Source organism: Marmota monax, unplaced genomic scaffold, assembly GCF_021218885.2.
Source record: "Marmota monax isolate L192 unplaced genomic scaffold, Marmota_monax_Labrador192_F-V1.1 WCK01_AAM20220418_F8-fsc00015, whole genome shotgun sequence".
Classification (NCBI taxonomy): domain Eukaryota; kingdom Metazoa; phylum Chordata; class Mammalia; order Rodentia; family Sciuridae; genus Marmota; species Marmota monax.
The window spans coordinates 21,171,242-21,195,702 of NW_026692194.1; the positions used below are offsets into that span (position 1 = coordinate 21,171,242).

At 37.0% G+C, this 24,461-nt stretch overlaps 1 protein-coding gene across 4 annotated transcripts in view; it reads left to right on the top strand.

The window, feature by feature from the left end:
- Srbd1 (S1 RNA binding domain 1) overlaps positions 1–23,679 on the top strand; it is a 280,519-nt gene extending 256,840 nt beyond the window's left edge. For all 4 annotated transcript variants that reach the window (XM_058573455.1, XM_058573456.1, XM_058573458.1 and 1 more), the window contains 2 exons: positions 9,138–9,322; positions 12,777–23,679. In XM_058573455.1, the coding sequence (XP_058429438.1) occupies positions 9,138–9,322; positions 12,777–13,066 (475 nt within the window). In that variant the 3' untranslated portion in view covers positions 13,067–23,679. The remainder of the gene's footprint in view (positions 1–9,137; positions 9,323–12,776) is intronic.
- Positions 23,680–24,461: the final 782 nt, after the last annotated feature.

The window sequence follows — 24,461 nt, forward strand, 5'->3', positions numbered from 1 at the left end:
GAAGACTAGCCTGAAAAGAAATCCAACTGCAAGTTATGTGACATAAATGACAACTAGATAAATAGACCTAAGAGTTTATTTGCATATTTGAAAGATCTTGAATTTTTCTAGATTTGTCTCAGAATAATTGACAGTATTTTAGACATGAAAATTTAGGGAGAATCATTGCTGGATTTTGACAAGCAATTTACTTGGCATTTCTATCAATTCATTATCCTGCATTCATTTCTAATAGAACTATCATTAGGAAATATTAGATTGGGGCTGGGGTTGTGGCTCAGTGGTAGAGCGGTTGCCTAGCATACATGACGTACTGGGTTCAATCCTCAGCACCACATAAAAATAAAAAATTAAGATATTGTGTCCACCTAAAACTAAAAAATAAATATAATAAAAATATTAGATTGCCTTTTCATAAAAATAAGAATCATAAAGGAGATTTCAGTAATTTCACATTGATTACATGTAGGAACAATATGTTGAATATATCTGGTTAAATAGAATATGTGATTAAAATTTTTAAAAAAGAATTATAAAGGAGAGGCTAAATCTAAAAGTCAAAGATGTTAAATGGACAGAGTCCTAATTTTTTGTTTAGTGATTTTTTTATTAATAGTTAAAACTTAAATAGCATACTTTAGCTCCCAGGAAGTAAATTCATATTTTCAAAAGTGCCCTCACAAAAGAGAAAAGTGATAAAACAGAATCCATCCACTTTAGAGTTAGATGATTAGGCTCTCAGGTTCTTAGGAATTGATTATCCTTTCTGATGTCTTACACAATGTTCAACATACCATCCACACAAAGTTTCTGACAAAGCTAGTAGAAGGGAGTATGGGTATGAAGTTCAAGGACCTGAGACTGTGGACATGGCTTTGCCCTAGCCCAGTCTGGAGGCACTGCAGTGTCAGATGGTCTGATATAGCTATTTGACCTGGCAATGTTATTTAACCTCCCTGTGCCTCAGTATTCTTGTCTGTTAAATGGTGATAATAATACACTTTTCTCATAGAATTACATGAGTCAATGTATGTGGAATCCTTAGCTCTCGGGACAAATAGGTTAGTATAGTTGCTGCAGTTAAGGCTGATCCCTTGATTGTGATTGAGAAGGTGCGGTCAAGCTGAGCCATAAAAGAAAACATGGGGGACATCACAACAGTTTGACTCGGAGGAAGTTTATTGTTTTGTCATGTGATCTAGATGTAATTTGGAGCATTTAACATTGTTAATTTATATTCATACTGGCTCTTGGGACTGGAGAACATGCTGGTTTTTCTCCTGCATATCTGGAGCAACTTGTTAGTACCCACTGAGGGAGGAGAGGGAACTGCCAGCCACCTACAATAAACCTTGAGCTTGCTTCAGGCTTATATTTTCAAAGCATGTGTCTGCCCTTCTCCTTGTCTTCTCTTTAACTTTAGGCCACTAAGTCTGGAGCCCAAAATTCAGGAGGGTATTGATTTGGTCTCCCATTATCTCCTCTTTCTTTGTTCCCAGGCTAGATGTGGATTTGAATCTCAGCATGTCTTTTGCTACCTCAGTAATCTACTTTGTCACCATAAGTAAGTGACTTTGAGTTCAGTTGCCCACTCTTTAAATGGATAGCAGTGTCTCTGCCCATTCAGGGAACAGCCAAGAAGTTACTAAAATGAAGATGTTACATAATAATAAATAAGATTATTTTTTTAACAGGTTCATGTTCATAATAGAATACTGTGTCCCAATGAAGAAAGTCCTTACCCTTAAGAGGTGGGTTTTATCCCTGTTCGTGCTAGAACTGTTTAATTTCAGCCTTTCCACCACTCCTATGTTTTTTCGAATACTACTTTTTTATTTGTCTCTTCAAATACACAGGCACTAATCCACATCATGGCTTTACAGGCAGTAAATTAAATTATATTAATTCTAAACACAGTGTTTTTGAGCTGTAGAGAGTCTGCAGCCTTTGAAACCACTAACTTAATTTTGTCCAACTCTTATTCAGTAACTCAAAAAGGGCCAAAGTTTTTTTTTTTTTCTTTCAAATTCGGTTTAAAAATAATAATAAATTGTTCCCAGGCAGGGGCCCTGGGTGCCAAATTTTATCTAAGATCTAAATCTTCTGTCTGCATTGAAAATTCTCCAAAGTAAGGAGGTGGAAGTGCTAATGACGATGTGATGTATAACTTTTACCTTAGCTACAACTTGTGGTCTCAGTGTGTGACTTTGCGCTGGTCCCTTAGTTTCTCTGAGGTTTGCTTCCTTTTTCTGCAAATCTACAGCTACAGTAAATTTTTGAGAGAATTAAGTGAAATCATCTTTGTTGAGCACTTTAAAAGTATCTATTTATCCAAATAGAAAATTTTGCCTCTGAAAAAAATAGATGTAAGTAGAAGATTCTTTAATTCAATTATACTGTCATTATTTAAATTAGACTATAATCTCATTCATGGCAAAGATTCTGTTATGATCTTTGATGGTCTCCTCTTCACGAAATAAATATTTATTGAATAAGCTGAGTAGGCTTTTCTTTTTTTGCCACAGTGGGGATTGAAACTAGGGTGCTCTACCACTGACCTACATCCCCACCCCTTTTTATTTTTTTATTTGAGACAGGATCTCACTGAGTTCCTGAGGTTCCAGAACAACTGCCTGGCACTTGTGATCCTCCTGCCTCAGCCTCCGGAGTCTCTGGGATTACAGTGTGTGCCATCATGCCCAGCCCTAGGTGTGCCTTTCCAAACTGCTTTTAGTTGACCTGAGCATTGTGTTGCATTCCTTTGAAAAGCTTTGATTTAAGCAAATCTTTACCATTTGAGGTAGGGGTGTGTATGTTTAAAAACAACCAATACTCTCTGGAAAGAAGGTGATCAAACTAAGTAATACTGAGTTGTTAGGGTTTTTTGTTTTATGTTTTTCTGGTATATTTATATATATAATCTATGAAGTTTTCTTAATATGAGAAGACTGATTTTTTTTTTTATGTCACTTGTAAATTTGTTTCTAAGGCAATTCCTAAAACAGAGTTTAGACTTTTTTTTTTTTTTTTTTTTTGGTACTAGGTATTGAACTCATGGGCACTCGACCACTGAGCCACATCCCCAGCACTATTTTGTATTTTATTTAGACACAGGGGCTCACTGAGTTGCTTAGCACCTCACTTTTGCTGAGGCTGGCTTTGAACCCGCAATCCTCCTGCCTCAGCCTCCCAGAGCCACTGGGATTATGGGTGTGTGCCACTGGGCTCCGCTAGTTTAGACATCTTCAGAGCAACAGTAGTTTTCAGTGCATAACACCTTCCTTTTTTATGTACTCATATTCATTTGGCTGTACATTTGGTGTTTAAATTATAATTCCACAATCTATCATATATAGCAAGATATTCTGAAATAGATAATAATGATAATAGATAATACAACATTGGTTATTATCCTACTGATCTTAGATATTATGGTGTAACTACATGAGTACTGTCTTCCCCTATTTCTAAAAGGAAGACCGTCTGTATTAGTCAGCTTTTCACTACTGTGACTAAAAGACCTGACCAGAACAACTGTAGAGGTGGAAAAGTTTATTTGAGGGCAATAGTTTCAGAGGTCCCTGTTTAAAAACAACCAATACTCTCTGGAAAGAAGGTGATCAAACTAAGTAATACTGAGTTGTTGGGGTTTTTGAGAAACCTAGAAAAAACTGGCTCCATTCTTTAAGGCTCAAGGTGAGGCAGAACAACATGACAGAAGAGTATGGCAGAGGAAAGCAGGTCACATGATGATCAGGAAGGAGAGAGACAGACTGATAGATACACTCTACTGGCCAGATACAAAATATGTACCCCAAAATGCATGCCCCCAAAGACCTACCTCCTCCAGCCATACCCTACCCACCTTCAGCTGCCACTCAGTAAATCCCATCACAGAATTGATTCACTGGTTGGATTAAGTATCTCATGACCAAATCACTTCTCTAAACCTTCTTGCATTGTCTCACACATGAGCTTTTGGGGACACCTCACATCCAAACCATAATACCATCCTAAATCTTAAACTTTTAGAAGATTTCTGTGTAAAGACATTTTAACTGGCACTTTTTTTTCTAACAGTTAATTCCCTATAGTATGTTACTAGGGAATAAGAAGTTTAAAATGAAACAGCTTTCTAAGTATATGTTATCACACATACAATTAATGCAACATGCAGTGAGTATCCAGTTTCTGCACAAGTGTAACAGATTCTTAAAAAAGAAGGAAATGTTTAGTACTTCAGAAGTTAAAAGCAGGTAACAATATGATCTTATAAAGCAGTCTTTTGGCAGGAGAACCTGTGTTCTTTAATCCATGACAGTGTGTTTTTGTTTGGGTTTATCTGGGTTGTTTTTTTTGCTACTCCTCAGTGCAAGAGGTGCTCCAAAGACATTCCAAATGGTACCAAGCAATAACATTAAAGGTACCCTACCCAGCCCAGGTAGCTGCACGTTATTTAAAACTGTACTCTCAGATCAGTCTGTGAAAGCTTTCAGAACAAGCCCGCCACCCTCTCTGAACCGGTTACATTTTTAAACTATTTATCTGTTGATAATATGTTAATTTTGATTAAGTCCAGTCAGCTGTACATTCTCATGAAGAGTTATTTGTGCTTATTTTCTGTTGATCAAATGCTGAGAAAAGCCATTTAGATATTATTTTCATTAGCTCTTTACTAGCTTCTGTAGTAAGGAGGTATTCTGGGGGGCTCTTCTTGAATTTACAACTCCTTGTGGGTTTTACACCAACATAGATTTTTAAGGATTCTGGCCCAGTTCAGTGTCTTGATTTAACAAGGAGGTTAGAAGTTTGAAAAGATTCTTTGATGATTAAAGTACAATTCACATTGCTGTCGCTTTGATTTGACCACTAGAGCAGCAGATGTGGTAAAGTTGGCCCTCTCTCTCTAAGCTCAACTCCATCCATGCTGCCCCGCACTCACCAGAGGGAATTTAGCTCTCCTGTAGGTAAGGTCAGAGGAGGAGCGATTTTTCTCCTTTGCCTCATTTGAACTTATATTCAGTCTTTCATGTTAACATATTGTTGATTTGAAAATATATGTATTTTTAGAATAACAAAGTAATGCTGGACTTCTCATTCATGTCTCACTATTCAATCTATAATCAGAGTTTTTAAAGTCCAGACTTTTTTCTTAAAGTGTAAGCTCTCTTTAAAAAAACAAAACAAACAAACAAACAAAAAACACTACATTTCTCACTGTTTTACAAATTGGAACTTGTTCCTATTCATTTCCAAAATGATGGTGTTCTTGCCATTAATTTTTTGCTTATTGGTGAAATTATGTTAAAATTGAGTAAAATTAATGGATAAAAACATTTTAAACAAGTACGAAGGCGTCTGAGAATGAAAGGTATGGGTGGACAGCTAGAAGTTCTCTGCCGGATAGCAAGGTTCCTGGTGGAAGTATGGGTCGTGTGTGCATTGCCCACGAAGCACATGCTAATACGAAATTGTTTTTAGTGCTTGTGTTGCATCACCAGGCTTTTCTGTGCTCTGTAGGTATCATGTTGCTTTCATGTAATGAACCTGAGTCCCCAGTGCCTAAATCTCCATGCTGGAAATGATTACATAAAACTGAACAGCTATGTCTGAAGTCTCGTGAATTCTGAGAATTTATTCTTCTTTGGGGGGGGAAAAAATATATATATATATAAAGACTGTTCTTATTCTTTGAGAAGAAAAGCCTTGCATTTGTAACAAGTCTCTGTTGGACATATCACTGATTTTAGGTTGTATAGCTGTGAGTGATTTAGTTATGTAGCTTTCTGTTTGAAAAATAAGCATTATCTCTGTTCCAAGGTCTGTATTTTAACTTTGTGCAGATGTGTGCTAAAAGAACATGATGTGCTTATTTGTTGCATTTATGCTACTTTCTTACTTTAAGTAAGATGGATGAAATTACATATTAAATAAAAACAGCAGCTCTAGCAGCAGTCCTTAGTAAGCTGAAAAAGCCTTCCAGAGACAGTGGAGAAAATGAAACTATGACTTTAATAACTCATTAACTTTGGAGAGAATTTGTCTATTTAAAAGCTTGTATATGATAAGTTCTTTGTGGGATTTACTCAGTGTTAACTGTCTGGTGTTTAAAAGTAATCTTCCATTAAATCATGTTGGTAAAATATTATCCATAATATTGTGTTTTCTATCTTAACCAAATACAACATGTTAATTTTTATGTGCTTTCAGTTATACAGACAGATAACCTGTATGTGGAATGAAACTCCAGTTAGTAGGAATAGCTACATGGCCCTGGGCAAGTTATTTAACCTCCCTTGAACCTTAATTTTTCTTTTCTGTGTGATAGTATACAGGATTATTGTCCTTTTAGGATTGTTGCCCTGATTAAATGAGAATACCCAGCTAACATAATGCTGTGCACCTACTGATCAGCACATGTTCTCTTACATTCTGTGTTCCAAGCTTCTTAAAGTCATTTTAATTTAGTACTTTTGAGCTAGGAAATACTTGTATTGAGTATTATTTCTCAATTCTAAAGTGAAAATTTGGAATATGTAGAATAATTTTTTTTAGGCTCTATAAGAATCATATGTCTATTTAATGGCTACTAAGCAGAAAGCACTGCTTCCTACCATATGCATCTGAATATATTTGAAAGCCAGTAAGGAGAGGTCAATCCTAGTGCTACTCCCAGTTCATTTTATAGTCCCTCTCCCCTTTGGTTTGCTGTTTTTCTCTTTGTGTAACCTTCTTCTTTAAGAAAGTTTTCAAAGTAAAAAAGCACTCAACTTAGCTCTGTAGTCATTTAAAAATAGAGTTGATCAATGTGAAGTATTAGCTAGGAGCACAACCTGGTACTTTTTTTTTTATTGATTTCAGTTACTAGTGCCCTCAGGCTTGTGTGTGTAAGAATGAAAATGATATGTGAAATAGGCACCCAGGTTAAACAGACCAATTTTCTTCTGAGATCTGCAATCACTATAAGTAGAATTCTTTATATGGAAGTTACTTTGGTAGCAATTAGTTCCTCTCTTACACACAGATACACAATCTAAATTCTCCAAGTGGCCTGCTGAGTGTGTATTTTTGTTATTGAGGCCAAGATGTACAGTGCTTTGGGAACTTTTTACTGTTTAGTTACTTCTATTAATTGTAAAATGCCATTCAAGGTTATAGATTTACAGCCCATGAATACATTTTTTTTGGGCATTTTAACAGATGGTTATAAGCCAGAATCTTGAGGATTTGAAAGATGTCCTGCTTAAGTAGCCAGTTGCAGACCAATAAAGCCAAGACAGTGAATACCAGGGAAGCCTGCTCAGCAGGGTATGAATTATTTAGAAACTTGTGTAAGGAAGTTGGCTGTGGGCAGAGGTTGTCATGTGTCATCTGCCCTGTCAGTCAGACCTCCAACAGCTGTGCCCTGTCACCAGACCCTATGTGCTACTGCCCATCCGTCAGCACTGATACCGGCTGCCTCTGCCTGCTGGGGGGAAGCTGTAGACTTACAAACTGGCTTCTAGTTTGGATAGAAGCTCATTTCCAAAGAAGGACATTAAGTCTCCTTATCTTTTATTAAACCATTTACTAAAATATATTCTCAAAAGATTAGCTGGATACTGAAGAATATGGAAATATTTATTTTATTTTTACACACACACAAAAAGGCCATTAGAAATGTAGGAGGGCGGCTCCTTTGAACTCAAAGGGACACCCTAGTTAAATCAGAGATGGAGGAGCTTTCTCCACCAGATACCAGATTATCATTACCAGAGTACTGCTGAAGAGGCACTTTCTAGTTGAACACAACAGTGCAAAATAAAAACGTGGAATTATATATCCATTCCTTTTGTGATGACATAGCAGCCTGCCAAATGGGATACATCCCAGTCCTGACTGTAGACAAACTTCCAACAGTTTTCCTTTCCCTTCTTGTATTCAAGAGATGTCCTTAGAGGAAAGGATTTGAGGGCATTAGTATCACTGTCTGTCTGATTACTGTGTTGACGTTTTTAAAGTGCCATTAATCATAGGAAATGGAACTTAATGAAGTAGAAAAATACCCAGCCAAGGAATGTCAGAAAGTAAGCTACAGCCCAATATTCACATGAAATTGAAGGAAAATACGTCTTAACCCTTTACTTGACTTGTCTTTTTCTCTTACTCATTTCTGAACTTCAAAGCTAAGTAGTTGAGAGGCAGCTGTACAAGCAAGGGAAACAGTAAACATAGCAAAAGGAAATTTTTAAGTCAGCTCTGTTTATTGGGCAAATGTTGTAGCTATTTCATGCATAAAATATATAAAGATAATATTCATCTTTAGATTATACAATTGAGGTCTTAAACTTGATTCCATTTTGGAAGTAAATTACTTTTTGTTTCAGATATGCCACCACTTTTGCTGTGTGTGTGTGTGTGTGTGTGAGAGAGAGAGAGAGAGAGAGATTGAACCCAGGGCCTCATATGTGCTAAGCGCATGCTCTACCTTTAAACCCTTTCCCTAGCTCCCCTTCCATATTTCATCTGTTGAATTTGCATATTGCATGTTCTTGATATAATTTAGTTAATACGAGACTTGATGGAATTAGGGAGTCTTTAGGCCTAAAAGTGGGCTGCAAGGTGATGCTCCCATCACAGCTACATAAAAGTAAAAAGCAATGATACCACCCATGAATACAACAAATCATTTGTCAGAAGCTGGCAATGCTTGATGCATATTTTGTTGGATAATACCAAAGTATTACCAATTAATGGTTTTCTTATTAGCTCATGTAAATTCAAATGTTATCCTAACAGAAATTTCAGGAAACAACCTTATTTAGAAAATATATATGACACTAGTCTACAATGAGCATTACTGTAAAATGTTCTGGTGCTGACTGTGAGCAAGTGCTTCATTTAAAAAAAGTATAAGAACCTCAATCAACTCCATTCCCTGCCCCTGTCTTCCTCCACTCAAGATAGATCACCTCTTATATAGCATGGTACTCATAGTAGATTCTCATTAAAGAATGATTGATTGATGTATGGTGATGTGTAGATCTGAGGTGGCAATTTATAAATCTGAAATGAATGAATTTTAAGAAAATCTGTGTAAGGATAGTGAGAAAGAAGTAATATTATTGATAAATTTGGGGCTTTTCTTTCTACTGAAGGTTTTTATCATTCATTGGAGGGACACTGTGTGAAATTGGAAAGCCTGAAATGCAACAAAAAATAAATTCATCCCTTGAAAAGGAAGGAATAGAGAAAACTGCTGAAAGATTGCAGACAACAGCACACACTTTACAGGTCATCATAGATGGTCTCAGCCAGCCTGAAAGCTTTGACTTTCGAACAGGTGAGTTGAACTTGAATTATAACACCTCGGTCTTATGTAGCTTATGTTGTCTCTTTTGACCCCCATAACAGCTCTATGCCATGAATAAAACAGATTCTTTCATTCTATATATGAGAAAATTGAACTTAGTAATCGTCCTTCAAAGTTCTTATACTTAGTTTAGAGCCAAAGCTGAAAACCAGGTCTGCAGACTCCTTGCCCACTGTTCATTTGTCACATCACTGGACTAGATGCATTATATATGTCCTGCTTATGCATGAAGGCACACATTTTTTTGTCATTCTTCTTGTACACTGTTTTTATATCCTAGAAGACAGAAGTGCAAGGTAAGTCATTCTATTCACAAACTAAAATGTGAATCTTCATCCTAAATTACAGCCTTCCAAGTTTCTGGATTCAGTGTCAATGAGCACATTGAACAAATAAGATGATATCTCTGTTGATTTTACTTCTAATTAAAAGTGCTCTCAGCTTTCAGCACAGGTAGGGGTGAGGGAAGTATAATAGCCATAGTTGTTGAGAGCAATGACCGGTGAAAAAGAATTAAGGTATTAAATGACCTACTTCCTAAGGAAGTTTGACTAGGAACCCCTGAGATTTAAATGAATCTGCACACTTGTCTCTTAACTAGTTTTGATGATGCCATATATAGTGCTTGGCTCTTTTCAGTCTGGATTAGGCAGTGTAAGATAGTTGGACATGTTTCCTTGAAAAGATTTAAGGAAATTTCAAAACACACCCAGCAAGTTCATTCATTGTACTATTCCCTAGTGTTCTGTAGGTCCTAAATTAAATAAATAAATAAATAAATAAATAAATAAATAAATAAATAAATAAAACACCCAGTTAGACCATGGCAAAAATGTGGGCATAGACCCCTCCAGGTTGTCCTTCTCACAAAATAACTGTTTCAACAAACATATCCATCTCCATTTGGAAGCCTGATTCTTTGTGTGTGAATGTCATGGATATGTCTAGCAGAAATACTACATAGAGCAGTGGTTCTCAAACAGGGTGGGGGTTTGAAGTGGCAGGCCTATGCCATGGCTGTGGATGGTTGTTAAATGTGCTTTAGCTACAGGTATCCTATACCAGGATATCCCTGTCCATTTTTGTTTTTCTGTTATGGTGTTGATCGCACCATCATCCCACTTATGTGGTGAACTTAGAGAAAAGATCAGCACTCAAATTATGTCCTCCACTTAGCCAACCAAGATAAGTAGAGATTCTTACCTGAGATGCCCTTTGTTCAGCAGAAACATAGATGAACCTGGGCTTTGGACTGAGCTTTCCAGTTACTAGAGTGTTTATCAGTGTGTTAAGTGACATTTCAAATATGTGTCTTTAAGCAACAAAAGTCACAATTTTCACTATATCTAGAACTGTCATTTTGCTACATGACAGTCACTCCCAAGGTGAAGGGAGAATAGTTACGCTTGTTGAGAAGGTAGATAATATTTTGGGTGTTTCCACATAGTAGTATTTATGTTACATTTCTTTTCTCCATTTTCTCAAAAGTATTTCCTTTCTTAATGCTGATTCATTTTTTTCCTTATATTCATCCTGTCTTCTGTTTTCTCAGTGACATAATCGATTCCATTTTTATTAACACTCTAGTTGCAAGTTAGTTTCCCTAGTGGGATTCATCAGGAGCAGTCTGGTGACAGTGGCCTGAATACACAGCCTTGGCTATCAAAGTGTTAAAGTTTACAGGGTATATGGAGGATTTTCTGATTTCTCAGTGGCCCAGACTGTCTTCAGGAACATGTTAAATAGTTTCTGACTCTGATTTTCCATGCAGAATTAAACTAAGCAGCTGATCAGAACCCCTTGGGGAATCTGCAGCAGCTGGACCGCTGTAAGAAAAAGGGTGGGGGGGGGGAGTTTCCAAGCATAAAAACAATGCCTTATAGGGCCTCAGAGACCATCCTACCTCTGGCCTTGATCAACGACTTAGTTTTACTTTGCTTTGACATAGTCGCTGCCCGGTGTAACATTACATTACAGTAGGCTTCTTGCTTTAGGAATTCATTGCTTCAGCATCAGGTGAAATTCTACAGAATCAATTCCACTTTTAGCATATTCTCTTTCTCTTTTTTTTTTTTAAGTGAGGAAAAATGAGATTTAGGGTTTAAAGGGGACTTTTGTTTTGTTTTACAGGAAAAAGCTTAATTTTTAAAAGATCCTGGTTTTCGTGTGGTTGAACTGGGGGAGGGGAACAAAGAGGTGACCAGTTGTTAATACAAATGTAAAGGATAGCTCTAACAAGTAATCAGGATAAAGCCAACAGCTGTGGAGGAAAAGGAAATGGACTGGGTGGAGGGGAAAATGAGGTCTTAGTAAAAGGAGATCCAAGCATAGAATGTGTTCTTTGTTATTAGAGTCAACACTCAGTAATCCTAGGAAAGGGGGCCAAGAAGAGCATGGATAAATGGAGGCCACAGATAATTCACAGGTCCATTTAAACTGTTAGTTCTCACTATCTCCCTCATAAAACCTGAGTTGTTGTTTTTTTATTTTAACTAGAGCCATAATGATTCCTTGGCATGCTTTATGTCCACCTCTTAGGGGACAGTGAGTACTAGTGAACAGAGAAATGTATGCTTGGATAAGCAAGGAATGAGGGGGCTGTAGGCACTTGAGAACAGAGATCTAATGTCTTCATCTTTGTATCTCTAGTGTCCAGCAGAGTGCCTGACCAGGAGGTAATAATAGGAGTTAATATATGTTTGATGAATTGAATTTGAAAGAAGAAAAAGAAGGTTGGGTTCTAGATGGTTTGGGTACCTGACCAAGACATCCAGAATCATAATTCATAAATTTTGTATAATCAAGAATCCATAAATATATTTGAAATGGACAAGAATTGATTCCTGAGTTCCAGTTTTGCAGGAAAAAATTAGAAGACAGAACATTTGAATTTCATCCACCTTTAACCAAAAGTTAATGTCTTTTCTGCCACTTTTATACAGCTTAAGGATTCAGGCACTGAAAACAAAATTCCCAGTCTCCAAGGATCTTACTTTCTCAGTGTTTATGATTTAAGCATGTATATTCATTAACCAAAAATAATGTGGTCATCATTTCTTACAAAGAAAAATATAGTCGAAGACTATGAGTAGTGCAAATGTTTACATAAGTGATATAGAGTTCAGGGAGAAGAAAGTAAGTAAATCTTCTCAAATTATTTCTACTCTGTGACTGCTATTTCTTATAGAGTGCATTTTCTTTTTCTTATTTATTTATTCATTTTTACATAAGCTCTATTATTATTATTATTTGCATTACAATTCAAACCGGGATATGTCTTCTGCTGTGTTTATGTCCTCCTTCAAAGTCTAATATTGGTCTGAGCATATAATCAATATGTAGTCAGTGCTGATCCACTAAGTTATATTGTATCTAAGAAGTACAATGCATTATTAGTTACATAAATTTTTCTCTTCCCTTACAGAGTTTGATAAACCTGATTTCAAGAGAAGTATAGTGTGCTTGGAAGATCTGCAGGTTGGAACAGTTCTTACAGGCAAAGTTGAGAATGCCACTCTGTTTGGGATTTTTGTGGATATAGGAGTGGGAAAATCAGGGTTGATCCCCATACGAAATGTAACAGAAGCAAAACTTTCTAAAACAAAAAAGAGAAGGAGTCTTGGACTGGGCCCTGGAGAAAGAGTGGAAGTCCGAGTACTGAACATTGACATCCCCCGATCTAGGATTACTCTGGATCTCATTCGGGTGTTGTGAGTGTCCCACTGAAAGCCAGACACTGATTTTTATTTCCTCATTTCTACAGATTGACAAGGATAGATCACATGTTAGTGAGTTCTAGATAGCAGAGAAGAAAGAATCCACTTAAAATCAGAGTATTTTCCACTTTCCTTATGAATAAATAGAAAACTATCAACTAGTTAAAGAAAGCAGCTAGTAGACATCCTTACATGGTATTATGTAGTCACAGTTTTCTGACGAAAATTTTATTTTTTATTTTTTGTATTTCATTTTTTGACTCAACATTTTTTATAATACATTGTTCACTCCCACTTGCCAGCATCCTCCTCATTGGACTTATATGGGGTCATCTTTTTTATTTGAATTGTACAATGCTTGTTGACACAGTAGAGCTGGCAGTATGTAATTCTTCCATTTTATAGATTTTTTTTTAATCAGGCCTTTTGGACATGATTCATGATTTTGCAATAATCTTTATTTTTTTCTCTTGCCACACAAACCAAAAACAGATTCTGATGTGAACATCAACTGAATGGCTCAAAATATTTCTTAGAGGATATATGTATTGATCCCTACAATAAAGTTTTGTGGCTAGTGTCTTGCTTTTGCTATGTTGATTCAGTGAATAAATAGAATTCAGTCTTGGATAAAGAAGATATGGTTTGTGGAAATGTACCTTTGGGAAGAGGGTGCCTCTGGAAATTTGAAGAATGATTTTATTTGAGTTAGCTTATCATAGAAGGGTAGATTCTTTCTTAACATTCAGGTTAAACTTAAATTGGAAATAAAAATGGCCCTCCCTAAAGATTGTAGATCAGGTGAGAAGGGGCAAGAAAAACAACTAGACAAAGGAAGTGACTGTTACTTTCTTTTAACTAGTGGACATGATAAGTATTAGCATGACTATTCAGGGTCAAAATGATATGAATAGAACCCAGACTAGACCTGTAGCAGTGTCTGACTGTTGCTGCTATTGTTGATTTGCCTAATGAAGTTATTTGCATGAATCAACACCTGGTTTTCTCTATGTGTAATGAGTAGAGGATGGTTTCTAAAGTGTGACCAATGCTATTTATTTGCCTGAGACAATCCTAGGCATAATTTTTTTTTTGAGAGAGAATTTTAATCTTTTATTTTTTAGTTTTCGGCAGGCACAACATCTTTGTTTGTATGTGGTGCTGAGGATCGAACCCAGGCCGCACGCATGCCAGGCGAGCGCGCTACCGCTTGAGCCACATCCCCAGCCCTAGGCATAATTTTTAATAATGCCTCTTTTTATCTTCAGAGTGTACCATTTGGATCATATTATCATCTAGTAGTAGTAGTCACTCACAGAGTGGTGAAAATGACTGTGTATCTCATGACAATGATGCCTGATGGCTCACTATTCTCAAAATGTAGAGCTTTCCAGCTAGTGCCCATAGATCTTTTTAATATAGAATGTTCCTTAAAAGTTGTGTTAACACAAATCTTATTTGCCTCATAGTTTTATTCTTGGAGTACTTTTGCTCTGTTTATTATTGGTCTTCAGCTGACAGTGAATTTTAATGTTCCAACCTTAAATTGATCCTCCTACTCACTCTTCCCAATAGTCTTCATGGTCCATAATTTGCAAATCATTGATGAGTGATGCACCCCTGTGGGATGTAACTTCAAACAGATGCCCTTCTCCCTGGACACTTTGTACACAGGAACCAGAGTAATTGACAATGCTGGGCAGCTCTGTTGAATTGGCAGCTAAGCTTTTTTGGATACAGGGAGGACTCGACATTGCATAGATAGTATAGTTTGTTCTTTCCATCCCTAAATAGTGGTGGGTCTATAAGGCCAAAGCAACTCTAAAATGTAGAATGGAAATCAGTATTTTATACTACTCCTAGTCCTTACTGTACCAATAATCCACATTGTGCCTTTCAGCTTATATTTGCTTCTAGGAGTCTCCTAATCCCAAATATAAGATGGGGTTGGTGATAATAAAGCATTTATCTCCCTAAATATTTATTGACAGCCTTCTGTGGACCAGACGTGCTAGACACGAGCCATATTATTGTGATAGAAAAATAGATATTACTGCTCCCCTTATGGAACTTAGTTTACTAAGGAAGAGAAAGGTAAATCAAAGAATTATACACAAATAAAAATTAAAACCATGGTAAGTGATATAACAGTGACTTGAATATATTAGAGAAATTGATTTAGTAATGTCCAAATGTTTCAATGGGATTTGACGGAGATATGAAAAATAAACAGAAGTGAGTAGGAAAATTATTTGTTGACTTTAATCAGAGTTGGTTTCAATAAGTGATGAGGCTGAACCTTAATGGATTGAGTTTAATAGAGTAGGAGGAGTTAGTTTAGAGATAGTTAATATAAACATTTATTTCAGAGAGTTTGTTAAAAAAATAACATAATGGTTGGAAGGGGGAAATGGAGTCAAGAGAAGATGTTTGTTTTTAAGATGAAATAATGTATGTAAAGGAAAATAATTCAGAAAACAAGAAATTTTGATTCAGCAGACAGGGATGAATTACTGGAATGATATCCTTGCCTGGATGAGATCAGATGGAATTGAGCATACAAGGGATTGGTTTAATAAAAAAACCTCAAAAAGTTCATCCATGTTAACAGGAGAAAAGATTGAGTGTGTGGGTACAGAGGTGGCAGATAATGTGGGAGCTTGTGAAGAGTCTCTGCACTTCTATTTTTCTCATTAAAATATGAAGGAACATTATCATATGAGTCTAAATGGCAGGGGAGGGAAGGTGGAGGAATGAGAAGAAGGGAAGAGACAAGAAAAGGATCTGAATGAGAGGGCAAAAAGCCTAGGGAGATAGAGTATGATTTTCAGGCTGTGATCAGTGTTCCGCTTGAGATCAGTGATCGTGAATTGAATGTAGGATCTAGTCCACTTAATTATCATTTTTTTTACAGCTATATCAGCTGTATGGGTGCAGACTCAGATTAGGTGAAGAGGTGATCTGATCAGATTTGGGAGTTTGCTATATTGCCAAATGAGAAAAGGGCAAGAAAGTTGAAGACAGGAAGACAAAAAAAATCATTGACTGAAATTTAAGCTCAGAAGAAAAGTGAGAATGTAAGGGGAAAGTGAAGGGCGGTGGAAAATTGTCAGATTGAAGGTTTATGGGTCCTATCAGAATTGGAGGAATATTGGAGTGAGAATGAAAGAGGAAACAATGGGTGGGTAAGAGTGGTTGTCAACCATGGGGTACATAACTCTGAGACTCTAGAGAGGTTGCAGCTTTGGGTACTGACATTGTAGGAATAATGGTGGGTTAAGTGCACAAGCAAAGGATGAAATTATAGAAAAGAGGAGGTCAAGAACAATTTAGAAAGGGTTGTTTATGTGGATGAGGACTTTAGGAGGCTGTTGCAGTAGTACAGGCATAAAATATGGTGTCTTGGATCAGAATATTAGTGGTAGAAATGATAAGAAGTGCTGGGATTCTGAGTATATTTAGAAGGAAAAAGTAAAGCCAAACAGAATTTCCTGGTGTAAGATGCAAGACAGGCAGAGTAGCCCAAGCAACTACAAGTATACATTGTTATGTATGAGATAGGTAACGCTGTGGGAGGAACAGTTTGGTGAAGACATTTGCTTTGAACAGGTTAAATTAGAGATACTCAGTAGACATTCAAGTGGATCTGCCAAGTTAGCTGTTTTAGTCTGAAGTTCAGGCGAGAGTGCTGGACTAAAAATGTAAATATGCTTGTCACTAGTGTGCAGCTAGTTACAGTGAGAGAGAATGAGATCACCGATGGAATGAGTGGAGATAAAGTAAAAAAAAAGAAGTCCAAAGACTGAGTTGCTGGAAATCCAAGACTTTCAGCGATGAATTCTTTGAATCTCTTTGTAAAGGCAGGAATTTCTTCCTCCCCTTCTTCCTAACACAATTCTGATGGGAGGGGAGCAATAAAGGGGCCAATGGAGATGAACCTGGTCATGCGATACAGTTTTGACCAGTTGAGTATAGGCTAAATGCATGGAGTAGGATTCTGGGAAAGTTAGAGTGGGGAGATTGGGCTTAATATCAAGCTTTTCTTGTCCTTTGCCCCTGCCCTGTTTCCTACTTGGAATGCAGATAGAATGCTGGATGTGCTGGGGGTCCCACAATGCCAAGTATGCAGTAAGAATGGACAGACAGACAGACATTGAGAGCCTGAGTCATCTTGACATTGTGGAACCAAAACAGCCTGGACTGCCTCCTTGGATTTCACATTATGTGAGGAATAAATGAAACTCCTTATTCATTTAAGCCAGGTGCAAGTGGAGAGGGTTCACAGCAAAGTACATTCCTGAATATACATTTGCATTTTCCTTACTGTATCCCACATGTATTTAGTGCTTAGTAAAGGTTGGTTGATTGGATGACTAAATGATCAAATATCTAGTAAGAACTCAATAAAATGATTGAATATAAAACAAATGTCCAAACGATCATGTTAAAAAATGATGGAAGATTCCTACTTATTATGTATAATACACTATGAAGTATCTAAAAATAATCTACAACTAAAAAAATTTTTTTTAAAAAGGATAATTGAGTTGGAAGGTGTGAGGGTGATCATCCTATTCGATATTCAAGTAGACTGGAAAACTGCCATTATTTGAACAGTGTGTTACTAGCATAGGAACAAAGAGAAGAATAGAATAAAATAAAGATTTCAAAATCAATGATGTTAAAAAGTGGCATTTCAGATTGAAACAAAGTTATGTTGCCTTACTACACATCAAAATAAACTCCAGATGGATTATACATGAAGTTGCTTTTTGTTTTGTTTTGTTTTGTTTTAATTACAAGCAAACATAGGGGGGTTTTGAGAAGTGGTTGAATAGCCATGGTAGTGGAGTGCTGGGAGAAAAAGAAAATATTCATCTCCGATAGACCTAAAAATTCCACTCAGCAGTCTTTTCCTGGACACCTATATGAGGTCCTATGCCAGGTGCTAGAGTCAAAAGATGAATAAGACACCTTTGGAGGATTGGCTTCAACCTAGAGGAGCTGGAATTTAAGTGGCAGCAAGCAGTTTTGAAGTTAAATATCATGTGCACTCTCGAGTTCAATCTGACTGTTGTCCTCTTCAGAATATGGTGGCATCCCATCTCATTTGAGGCTATGTGGACTTTTTGGAAACTTTGGCTTTGTATTAATAGAGTACTCATGTTGGGGTGTCTGTATTTCTAACCCTGACCTCGGAGTTAGCACTTGTGTTAAAATTGGAGATGGCAAGAAGGGACAGGATGGAAAAAACAAAGATATATTTAGTCAATCTTTTTATTTTGGCCTCCTGCCTAAAATCAGTCATAATTATGAACTGGATTTAAATAACAGATCATGGAGAACTCCTGAATGACTGGGCTCATTGCCAAAGCAGTCTGTTCCACAGGAAGAAAGATTAGATTTCTTCTCACTCACTCATCTATATAGTGAGGATGATTTTGTGTGCATAGGCTGCGTTTCTTATTTAGGAGAGGGGTTAGTAGACTAGTCCCATCAGCACTAAACATTACATTTTTATAAATTAAAAATACTCCCAGAAAAAAATTTGCTATTTTCTTGCCTCGTACCAGGAATCTAAATAAGTATTGTAATACACACCCCTGAAGTATTCTGAAGGAGGAACGTTTCATAGTGAAGAAAGGAAATAAATGGTTCTACAGAGAAACCTCTCCAATGACAGAGAGCTGTTCACAACAGCATGGCCTAACAGTCCTAAAATGTTAATGTGGCCCAAACCTAGCAGAAAAATCCAAAGCTAAAGGAATGCATATTCTCTGGTGTAAAAAGTGCAAATAGTGAAATAGAAAAATCCCCTGTCATTTGAGAAGTAGCCACTTTCATAGCCCTATTTTATACAAATACTCCTTCCTATATTAAGATATTTAACATGTTGTGGTCATATTATATACACTGTTTACAATAGTATGCACAACTTTCCATATTAGCACATATATATCTACCATAACACATTTCATTTTATATGTATAAACTGCCCACAGGGCTGCAGTGAACACCACAGAAGTATATGCACATTTAAGTGTCAATACCTACTATGAAAATCCCCTATATATAAGGATAAATATTGTTCCACGAACTTCTGTTTCAGTTGTGCGTGTTCGTGAACGTGTGTGGATACTAGGTTAAGATGTAAAATGCAGTATGTTTATTGTGGGTTGAAATTTTTAAGAGTCAAGCTCTGCAGGCCCCTTTCTCTATGGGGTGAGGTTCTTCCTGTTCCCCCAACAGTGGAAGTAATGATACCTGTCATTCCATTTGTCTGAAACAGCTTCCCCTCGTTTTCATTCCCACCCTTTTATTGTATCCCAGAAATAGATCTCACTCCCAATGACATTTTCTTACAAAAGTCTTATTGACCTTTCAGACTAAATCAAGTTCACAGTTATATAGGCTCTCCTTGCACCATGTAACTTTCCTTCACTTCCTGCCCATCTATATTTGTGTATATGATAGCAGGATTTAAAGACTGTCTTCCTCTGCATTCCATGAGGATGGCAACTACCACTATTTGCCCCCTTTATTTATTCCTTACCTTCTCTGGTTTTTACCCATCCTTTCCAGACCTTGTGAGTTTTCCATCTTCCTCTTCCTTTGATTCTAGTAGATGTGATATTTGCCTTCGTCTTTGTCTGAGCTCACTTTTTCTAGAAAATAGAGCATGAAAAAAGCTTAGGAACTTATGCTTTATTGAGGATTACAATGCCAGGGCAGGAAAAGGAAAGGAAAAAGGGAAATGAGCCCAGGAAGCAGAGAAAGCATATACAAAGGGGGGTGTCACTGAGCTGGACAAAGCCTCAGAAGAAAACCTTGCTGGTTTCCAAGTTCCCAGATGATCTTGGAAAAAGCTGTGTGGAATGATGGTGGCTTACAACAGTGGAAGGGTAGAAGGCAGGTAAGAGAAAGTCTTGTGGTCAGCAGGTTGATGGACATTTTGGAAAGTCACATCCATCTCAGGTGCTGTGTTGGGTCACAGGCAGAGCAAGAGAAAAGGCACACATATGTCACACAGCCCAATTAGGCAGGAACATCAGACCAGTTCCCTCATACTGCTCAAATGCACTTAGCTTACACACACAGCCTATGGATGGCTTGTGACAGGTGGGCCCAATTGTATTGAATGAAGTTACTTTGGATCTTCAAGCAGCAGACTTGATGGAGTCCATGCTGAAGTCCGGCTCTCAATACTCCCTCCCCTCTTCCAGCAGAGATAAAACAGCAAACAGCACAACTGCAGTAGCAGCCAGGCCTCCCAGAGAGCAACTGGCTGCAGATGGGGCTGGGGGTGATGCAGGTGAGGCCAAGTGAATCTGGGGAGCCCCATGAACCGGACCAGTACAGCTACTGGTGCATTAGAATTGATGTTCTTCTAATACATCTAGCTTACCTAAATGAAGCTGCCCACCACCACCACTCCAGTCCACACCCCACCCCAGTCATCTTTGGCTCCCATTCTGTACTTGTGGAACTCAACTCAAACCCAAAGTCTCCAACCAACTCCCTGGCCTCACAATTAGGAGCACTGGGTAACTGAAATGCCAAAAAGCCTTTATTTTTTTCACTGTTTACAAGGTTCCCTTGGATCGCTCCCCCCACCCCACCTTGCGCCAGCCCTCCAGGGACACAGAACAAAGGCTGCACATCCGTTAAAGACAGAAAATTAGAAATTCAGAGCAGTGAGGAGATCTTTTTGGCTCATGGAGAGTTTGGCTCCTGCTTGATTGATACTGGAAGCTGTTGGAGTTGAAAGTGGACAAGAATCAGGGGCCAAGAAAACTAAAGCTGACAATTGGCCCTTAACCCATCACATCTTTCAAAGAGGAAAACATACTCTCCATGCCCCACCTCATCCCCAAGATAAAAACATCAAAAACCCTAGGAGAGGATATGCAAAACTAGGCTGTGTATGTCTAATTTGACAAAGGGTTATTTAAAAATAAATTGCTCAAGGCAAAGCACAGAGCAAGAGTTCCTTTGGGCTTTGGCCAACTCTTCATTACTACAGTCTGCTGGCCCCAGTGAATAGGGCCAGGACCAAAGAAAATAGTCTGCAGTCAAAAGTTTTACCTCCAGAAACTTTACCTTGCCCCGCCTTTTGGGGGGTGTGTGGAAGGAGGGGGATAATTTCATTGAGATGTAATTCACTCACATAGCAGTCACCCGTGTAAATGGTACAAATCAGCATCTTAGTATATTCACAAAGTTCTGCAACTATTACCACAATAAATTTCAAAGCATTTTCATCCCACCAGCAAGAAAACCTGTACCCGTTAGCAGTTACTCCACTGCACCCTTGCCCTAGGCAACCACAAATCTGTCTCTATGCATTTGCCTATTCTGAAGGTTTCATATAAATAGATTCATACAATGTATGGTCTTTTGTGGCTGATTCTTTCACTTAGCATGTTTTCAAGGTTCATCCATTGTAGTAGCTGGATTGTAGCCAGCTATGATCATTTATATTTATTTAATTATTTTTATAGCCAAGTCATAACCTACTATATAGATATATAGCTTAGGGGCTGGGCTTGTGGCTCAGTGGTAGAATGCTCGCCTCGCACATGTGAGACTTGAGTTTGATCCTCAGCACCACATAAAAATAAATAAACAAAATAGATATATAGCTTATTTATCCATTCATCAGTTGATGGACATTAGGTTGTTTCTACTTTGAGCTATTATGAATCATTCTGCATTACATCCACATGTAAGTTTTTGTATAGACATTTTCATTTCTCTTGGGTATATACTGAGGAGTGGAATTAATGGTGACTATGTTTAACCTTTTGAGGAACTGCCAGATTGTTTTTGAAAGTTGTTGCACCATTTTACATTTTCACCAACAATGTATGATGGTAACAATTTTTCTACATCCTCATCATTTGTTGTTATCTGTATTTTTTTATAATAGCCATCCTAGTGAGTATGAAGTGGTTTCATATTGTAGTTTTAATTTGCATGTCCTTTATGGATGATATTATTGAACATGTTTTGATATGCTTATTGACCATTTGTATATCAGCTTTGAAGAAATGTCTATTCACACTCTGACAGTTCTTTAATTAAGTTGTTTTTCTACATTTTGGATTTTTTTGTGGACTCTAAATACAAATTTCTCATCAGACATAGGTATTTTTAAACTTTATCACATTTTGTACATTTTATTGATGGTGTCATTTGAAGCACAACATTGTGAATTGCTATGATATTTAATTTCTCTATTTTTTTCCCTTTTGTTACTTGAATTTTTGGTGTCACAGGTGAAGCACTATTGCCTAACAAGCCCAGCACTATTTGTTGAAAAAACGGTTCCTTCCACATTTTATTATCCTGCCACCTTGTCAATAATCAATTGACCATAGATGTAAGAATTCTAGTCCATAAATGTATAGATCAATTCTAACCCATTGATCTACATTTCTGCCCTTATGCCAGTACCATACAGTCTTGAGTACCCTAGCTTTGTAGTACATTTTAAAATTGGGAAGAGTGAGTTCTCTGAATTTGTTCCTCATTCTCAAGATTATTTTGGCTATTCTGGGTCCCCTTTGCATTTTCTTATGGATTTGAGGATGAATTTGTCAATTTCTACAAAGAAATCTGAGATTTTGGTCGGGATTGTGTTGAAAATGTAGATCAGTTTGAGGAATATTGCCATCTTAACAATACTAAGCCTTTTAGCCCATGAACATGGGATATATTTCCATTTATGTGTTCTTTAATTTCTTTCAAGAATTTGTTGTTTACATAATACAAGTTTTGCTCTTTTTGTTACATTTATTCCTAAGTACTTGAATCTTTTGATGTAATTATAAGTGGGATTGGTTTCTTATATTCATTTTCTTTATGTACATTGCAAGTGTTAGAAAGATGATTGACATTTTAATATTGATTTTGCATCATACAATCTTGCTGAACTTATTTATTCCAATATTTCTTGGGGTATTTATATACATAAGGTCATGTCTTTTCTGAATGAAGGTAGTTTAACTTTCCAATTGGAATTATTTTAAATTTTATTTATTTACTATTTAGTTATTTTTGTCTAATTGCTCTGACTAGAACCTTCACCACAAAGTTAAATAGAAGTAGTGAGAGTGAGCATTCTTATCTTACTCCTGATCTTGAGAAGAAAGCATTCATGTTTTTGTTTGTTTGTTTCTTTGTCATTGGGTATGATGTTAGCTATGGGTTTGTGGGAGTGTGTGCATGCATATACATTATCAAATTGAAGTTTCCTTTCTAATTTTCTAATTTGTTTAGTATTTTAATCATCAAGAAGTATTGATGTATTGTCCAATTATTTCTCTTCATCGATTGAGATGATAACATAGATTTTGTCCTCTATTCTATTCGTGTAGTATTAATTAATTTTTTCAGACTTTTTTTGTTCTAGTCAGTAATTTTTTATTAAATTAATTAATTTTCAAGTGTTAAACCAATCTCAATCCCATTTGGTCATATATACGTTATGGGTTGAATCATGCCTTTAAAAAAACTCATGTTGAAATTCTAACCCCAATTACCTCAGAATATGACCTCAGTTGCAAATAGGGTCATTGCGGGATGTAATCCAATATAACTGGTATTCTTTTTTTTTTTTTTTTTTTTTTAATTTTTTTTATTGGTTGTTCAAAACATTATAAAGCTGTTCACATATCATATTTCATACATTAGATTCAAGTTGGTTATGAACTCCCAATTTTACCCCAAATACAGATTGCAGAATCACATCGGTTACACATCCACATTTTTACATGATGCCCTATTAGTAACTGTTGTATTCTGCTACCTTTCCTATCCTCTACCATCCCCCCTCCCTCCCCTCCCATCTTCTCTCTCTACCCCATCCACTGTAATTCATATCTCTCCTTGTTTATTTTCCCATTCCCCTCACAACCTCTTATATGTAATTTTGTATAACAATGAGGGTCTCCCTCCATTACCATGCAATTTCCCTTTTCTCTCCCTTTCCATCCCACCTCATGTATCTGTTTAATGTTAATCTTTTCTTCCTGCTCTTCCTCCCTGCTCTGTTCTTAGTTGCTCTCCTTATATCAAAGAAGACATTTGGTATTTGTTTTTTAGGGATTGGCTAGCTTCACTAAGCATAATCTGCTCTAGTGCCATCCATTTCCCTGCAAATTCTATGATTTTGTCATTTTTTAGTGCTGCGTAATACTCCATGGTGTATAAATGCCACATTTTTTTTATCCATTCATCTATTGAAGGGCATCTGGGTTGGTTCCACAGTCTAGCAATTGTGAATTGTGCTGCTATGAACATCGATGTAGCAGTATCCCTGTAGTACGCTCTTTTAAGGTCTTCAGGGAAAAGTCCAAGAAGGGCAATAGCTGGGTCAAATGGTGGTTCCA